The following is a 6430-nucleotide window of genomic DNA, read 5'->3' as shown; positions in this document are numbered from 1 at the left end:
ATTTGCTATTTCTACTTCTTTGTCTGAGAAATGTCTGTTCATTTCAGATGGCCATTTTTGAATTGGGTCTTTCAATTTGGAAGGTCTCACTTTTTGGTGCTTACTTTCTCACTCCATATGCTTGAAGAATCATTTTCCATCATTTTATTTTTCATCTGTATGTTTTTATGGATGAAGTGTTTTCCTTCCATGTGAGCACCAAATTTCAGCACAGTGATTTTAAAAAACAATCTCTAATAGACATAAAATATAAACACAGGGTTCCACAGGGTGGAACTTCAATGTCTCATATTTTGGTCATGCTTTAACTGAGAGTTAACATTTACAATGTTATTATTGAAATATATATGCTAATTACTGCCATTTGATTTTATTTTCAGGGTTTGATTCATTTCTGCATTTATGTAACTCCTCTCCCAGGGATATTTTTTCTTTCCTTGGATTTGTGAAGATTTCTTGCATCCTCATCTCTGTTTCAAGTTTTGTTACTTTGTTCTTCTTCAAAGTTAACATTTTTTTACTTTTATTAGTACATGTTTGCAAAAATAATGATTGTATTCATTGTAGGTTATTGGTGAATGCACATAACACATTTCAGTTCTATTGTTTTTCTCCCTACCCTCCACCCCCTTTTATTTTTTCAGCATTATTTTCATTTTTTTACTTTATAGGACTCTATAAAGTTGACTATCATATAAAGAGATTACAATTTTTTATTTATCTTTTGAAATTTTTCTTTATCTTTTAATCTTTGTTATTGTTTCCTTCTATTAATCTTGTGTTCCCTTTGTTGTATCTTTAATAGGTCCTTGAAGTGCATCATAAGCTTAGTTATTCAAAATCTTCAGAATTTTTATGCAGGTATTGCTATAAACTTCCTCTATAATATTATTTTTGCTGAATCCTTAGTTTCTTTTTGTATGTCATGAATGTCTCTTTGCATAGAAAAAGATAGGGCTGGGCAGGGCAATTAATAGATTAAAGAGAATGGAAACACTCACCTAATAAGAACCAAGTGAATAATGTAGAAAAAAATTATCAAGTTTATTTTATTGAAAATAAAAGTTTAGTTTTATTCATGTTTTAATTCTAGTTTCATTTGTTTATAGTTAAGAGCTCTATGAGTGAGGCAGAAAATTACTCTTCTTTTCCTAGATAATAGGTTCATAAGGTCTTGGGCTTATGCAAGTTCTAAAGGTTAAAATAAATCAAATTTTCTGACTTCCGTTTTAATCAATGAGTGATGAAATTATTAAGTTAATGTTTATTTTGAAAGTCACTGATTAGCATCATGCTGGCATACTGAAAAATGGTGCATGTCCAGTAAGCATGGAATGTGGTCAAACTGAATATTTTCCTTGAGATTTGTACTTATGATTTCAGCTCTACCATAGTCAGTCTATATCTTTTTGGGGTTTTTTTGTTTGTTTTCTTTTTTTTCTTAATTTCTGTTTTTGTTATTACATGATTACAGTATATAATGATTAGATTAATTGTGGGGCATTAGTACATGTACATAGTCATCTTAATTCTCTTTCACATCCTCTCCCTTCCCTTTACATGTGTTTAGCCAAGGCACTGGATCTGTGGGGGTCCAGCTTTCTCATACCAAAAATGGGATAACTTTACTTTAGTCAAATGTAATGATGAGTGTAAAAAGTGATGTAAGTGTGAATTTTTTTCTGTTAATTTAGAGAATCCCAATAAACAGGAGAAATAAAGTTTTTATATCTGGGATCTTGGCAACAAATAAATGTTCATTATGAAAAGTGCTTATTAATACCTAAGCTCACAAGTTTAAAACAAGTACAATGATACCTCGATAAGACACACCATTATACAAACATTAATATTAGCTATCTAGTCATCTATGTCAATCTAATGACACATACATTTATGAATACTAAACTTAGTCTCCCATTAGGATTTGAATATTGTGTCTTTATGAGCTGGAAGTCTCTTTAATGTAGTCCCAGACTCCCATCCACCTTGAAAGCACATGCCTGTTATTCTGTCACTGGTCTTGCTCCATTATTGTCCAATACTTTGTTCCATTATTTCTCACAAGGACCTACTAGAAATCAAGAAAAGCAGATCTATCTGGAATTGGCCAGGAGGCAAAGGAGCCAAGTTTTTCAGGCCCTTCTGATTTAGTTCTCTGATGAACAAATTTTGTCTCTTATTGATGAAAAGGTGTAAACTTTATCTGTGTAACTTTCTTTTGTATAATCTACAGCCCAGATGTCTTTGGAATGAAATTATGGCAATCAATTTAATGTGATTCCTGATATTCTATGAACAGAGTCAGTGTAGTGCATTCAGAGTAACTCTTTGGGGATTTTATTTTACTTTTAACTTGGCTTTTGAGACAACTGTGGTGTTGACCATCACGCACTACAATGGGGATTACAAATGTTCATTCAATTCCCTATGATCTGTGTGACATATTTCCTATTCTTCCTTAATCTTTTTCCCTACTTGACAAATAAAAGTAAGTTTTTTCTCCTTCGGTGTTTTAGGTGGCTTGATTATAAATGTCAGATATATGTATTTTGGTAGTTATTTGATATATGATTGGTTCTCAAAATGTATAACTGATGCTAGCTATTTTACATCCTGACAGTTATATTACTTTGGTATTTTAAGATATATAAAAGATTTTTATTTCCAGAGACAAACTATCCCATTGTTTGATTAAGTAAAACAGGTTAAATATATTATACGTAAATCTTATAATTTTTCCCCAAAAGCCCTGGGTACCCACTGGTCATTAGTATGAGAATTTATATTTTTAAGTATCTTTTAAATCTAGTAATTTTTAGCCAGACATGGTGGCACATGCCTGTAATCCCAGGACTAAGGAGGTTGAGCCAGGAGGATTACTGCAAGTTTGAGGCCAGCCTGTGCTACATAATAAGTTCTAGGCCAGCCTGAAATACATAGTGAGACAAAACTAATAATAAATAAATAGAGTAATCTTGTTCATTTTTTCTTAATCCTGGATGAACATTGGAGCCACCTGCAGTTCACAGCTTGTTTGTTTTTTTTAAGTAGCTCTGATATTTATCCCAGAAACACTGAACTAAAATGCTAATGATAAGTATTTGGCAGGGAGAGCAAGAGTAAAGATCATCTTTTCTTTATCAAGAAGCCAAAGTATCATCTAAAATGATTGCATCTTATCTTCCTGGATGCTTCATCACTTTGTATTTCAAAAGAATATCCTGGTTTAACAGGGAGCATTATAAAAACATTTGCTCACAGGTGACTCAGTAAGAACAGAAGCTTCAATGGAGCCAGTCGTTGTCCTAGTGCTATGTCTCTTCTGTCTCCTTTTTCTTTCACTCTGGAGACAGAGTTCTGGGAGAAGGAAGCTCCCACCTGGCCCCACTCCTCTTCCAATAATTGGAAATATCCTGCAGATAGATGTTAAAAATATTGTCAAGTCCTTAACTAATGTAAGTATGTTTTAAGCTCCTCTTGTGACTTGCAAATAGTAAGTAAATTAATCATTATTTTAAACTTAAATATATTTCTGGATCAAATTATTTGAAGAGATTATTGTACAGCCGATACTTTCTGTGAGGTTCCAGTTTGCTTGGTTTTTAAATCTTGCCATTGTTACAATAGTGAGATAAGGTAGTGCATTTGCAATGAGAAACACAAATTGTCATAAGAAACAATAAAAATAATAAAATGGCAAAAATCTGTAGTGTTCCAGCCCTTCATTGTTTCATAGTCATTTTCTATGATTGTTTACTTTTTGCTGAAGCTAAATTATAATTACTGTTTTTGTAACAAGAAATGTTCCTCAAGAAGTTATCAGTGGCATGACCTATAGCCTTGATGGTGAACCTATGGCATGTGTGCCACAGTGGGCATGCAGAGCCCTCTCTACAACAATGTCACAACTATATTCTAAACTAGAACCTAGAATTCAGGTTTAATTACAGGGTTGGTATTTTGTGCTAAATAAGTGGGTTTGGGGTTGTAAAGTGGTCTCTCACAGGTTCACCATCAGTGACATATGTCTTATTAAAATTACTCATGAAAATTAATTTCCCTGAAAAAGCAAATTATATTTGACATCAAGAAATAACTATGTGATAGTGAAGTGGTACAATAGGAAATCCATCAGTAGAAGTTATGATTATCATTTTATAAAAAATTCAGAAATAATTGAAATCAAGTATATAGCACAATAAAAATATAGCAAATAGAATTTCAGTAACCTTCTGAAGCAATCAAAATTTGTAGATCAAATAGAGATTTACTTTGGTAATGTTTATATTTTCTGTTTTTAATTTTTCTTAGTACATGTTTTTAGCACATATGTTTACATTCCTTCTGTGGAGTTGGTATATGTACATAACACAATTTAATTTCTTTTTTATCCCCTTCTCTCCTACCTTCTCTGCTCTCCATTTCTTGATCCCCTTCCCATCTGAGAAAGAGCTATCTCCATACTTCCTACTGTTTATCTTTTATTTTGCTCTTTATTTCTTTCTCACTTCCAGCTCTCAAAAGTCTATGGTCCTGTATTCACCTTGTATTTGGGAGTGAAGCCTGCTGTGGTGCTGTATGGGTATGAAGCAGTGAAGGAAGCCTTGATTGATGTTGGGGAGAACTTTGCTGGACGAGGGAATTTCCCAATATTTGAAAAAGTTAATAAAGGCCTTGGTAAGTGTGCATGTTCATGTGTGTGCACATTTATGTGTTGGGCAGTGGTCACGGGGATGAAAAGGATAGAAGATTGGAAGAGCTCTGCAGGCATGACTTGGCCATCTGTGTGGATGCCATATGTCAGTTTCCTCTTCATTACCCATGTGTTCCTTGTACTTCTTCCCCTTTTAGGATTAGTTTTTAGCAGTGGAAAGGAATGGAAAGAGATTCAGCGCTTCACCCTCATGGCCCTGCGGAATTTTGGGATGGGGAAAAGGAGCATTGAGAACCGTGTTCAAGAGGAAACCCGCCACCTAGTGGAGGAGCTGAGAAAAACCCGCGGTGAGGGACTATTAGTTACATTCATAGTCACTAGTCTCTTTTCTAGTGAGGTCCTGGAAATATTTTAGGGGCAGTCAGAATTTTCGTTCTGTATCTTGGCTGTGAAACCTCAGAGATAAGTGGTAGTTGAAGCAGAGAGCCAGAGATTGTGTGTATCTATGTTGCATGTAGACGTAACTCTCCACACAATAGCTATTAACCCTATTGTGGTTCAAAGATTTTTTTTTTCAAATCAGAATTTATTAATATAGGATTTGCATTTTTTTCCAAAGTTAATGAGCAGTGTTTCCCCACACCATAAACTGTGGTAACATATTCCAGATCACTTTACTGGATATACTTAAGTGAACACCAAGGCAATGACACCAGCACACATTTATGGAGCCCAAACAAGTTGACATCCACCTTAATTTATTTGAACACCATTTGTATGGCCAACTTTACCTGCATGTCTCAGGATTTCTTCTTAGACCATGAATATAATTCTGTTTGGTAATGATATAGTACATGCTTATAATTGCCTTTTCATATCTTAATAGAATTATCAACAATTATTATTTCTTGTAAACACAATTTTAAAATTATCATTAATTATTTAGTCTTAGTAGCATTTTGGTTTATATGATTTGAGAAAGATGATATAGCATAAATCTGCAAAATTCATAAACAGCAATTTATAAAAATAATTTATATACCTATTTTTAACTATTGTTGTTAAGTTTATCTAGTTTTCCTTAAGTGTATTCTGATACTAATCTATGAAGTATTTCTTCCAATGAATTCATCAGCTTAGATTTTGAATTACTTGTTTTTAAATTTTCTCTCTCAAATGAAGTGAAAGAAAAGATGAAAAATTAGATTTTACCTAAGAATGACACACATGTACACAAACATGATTCCCAAGGGTTCTGAAATTACTCCCACTTCTTTGACTAAAATAAAAGTTTTTCTAAAAGTTTGCTCCCAGTTATGTTTAAATAAATTGGGCCACAAGCAGACAACTCATTAGGTTTCTTATGGTTCAATTATTCTAATATTTATTCAGAATACTTTTGCCTACAGTCGCTTTTATTTAGGGTCTGTTCATGTGAATTTGTGAGCCCATTACACATAAAATATGTCAATATTTGATTATATTTGTTTTACTATAGAGATATCACACAAAAGGAAATCTAACTTATAATTTAACCTTTTTACCTATGTATGCAACACTTCACCTAAGTGATAAAATTTAAAATTTATGAAAACTTATTTTGTTGATGACAATATAGAACAATATCCTGAATCCAAACTATCTTTTAAAAAATAAATAAGCAGTTTACTTGGACATGATAGGCATTTACTTCGAAAGAAGATAAATTCATTTTTAAAAAAGGGATGGGAAAAGCATTGACATCCATTGACTTTGTGCTTTTCTTTGCTTTAC

At 32.9% G+C, this 6430-nt stretch overlaps 1 protein-coding gene across 1 annotated transcript; it reads left to right on the top strand.

Moving 5' to 3' along the window:
* Nucleotides 1–3135: 3135 nt before the first annotated feature.
* LOC104868256 (cytochrome P450 2C9-like) lies at nucleotides 3136–5370 on the top strand. The gene is made up of 3 exons (XM_010632973.3): nucleotides 3136–3458; nucleotides 4518–4680; nucleotides 4855–5370. The coding sequence occupies exons 1-3, from the start codon at nucleotides 3291–3293 to the stop codon at nucleotides 5070–5072; spliced, it is 549 nt and encodes a 182-aa protein (XP_010631275.1). The 5' UTR covers nucleotides 3136–3290; the 3' UTR covers nucleotides 5073–5370.
* The last annotated feature ends 1060 nt before the right edge of the window (nucleotides 5371–6430 follow it).

This window comes from Fukomys damarensis, unplaced genomic scaffold (genome assembly GCF_012274545.1).
Source record: "Fukomys damarensis isolate Sample0158 unplaced genomic scaffold, DMR_v1.0_HiC HiC_scaffold_67382, whole genome shotgun sequence".
NCBI lineage: Eukaryota > Metazoa > Chordata > Mammalia > Rodentia > Bathyergidae > Fukomys > Fukomys damarensis.
The sequence above is the reverse complement of the archived record's forward strand: the minus strand, read 5'-3'. Positions and strand labels throughout refer to the sequence as shown.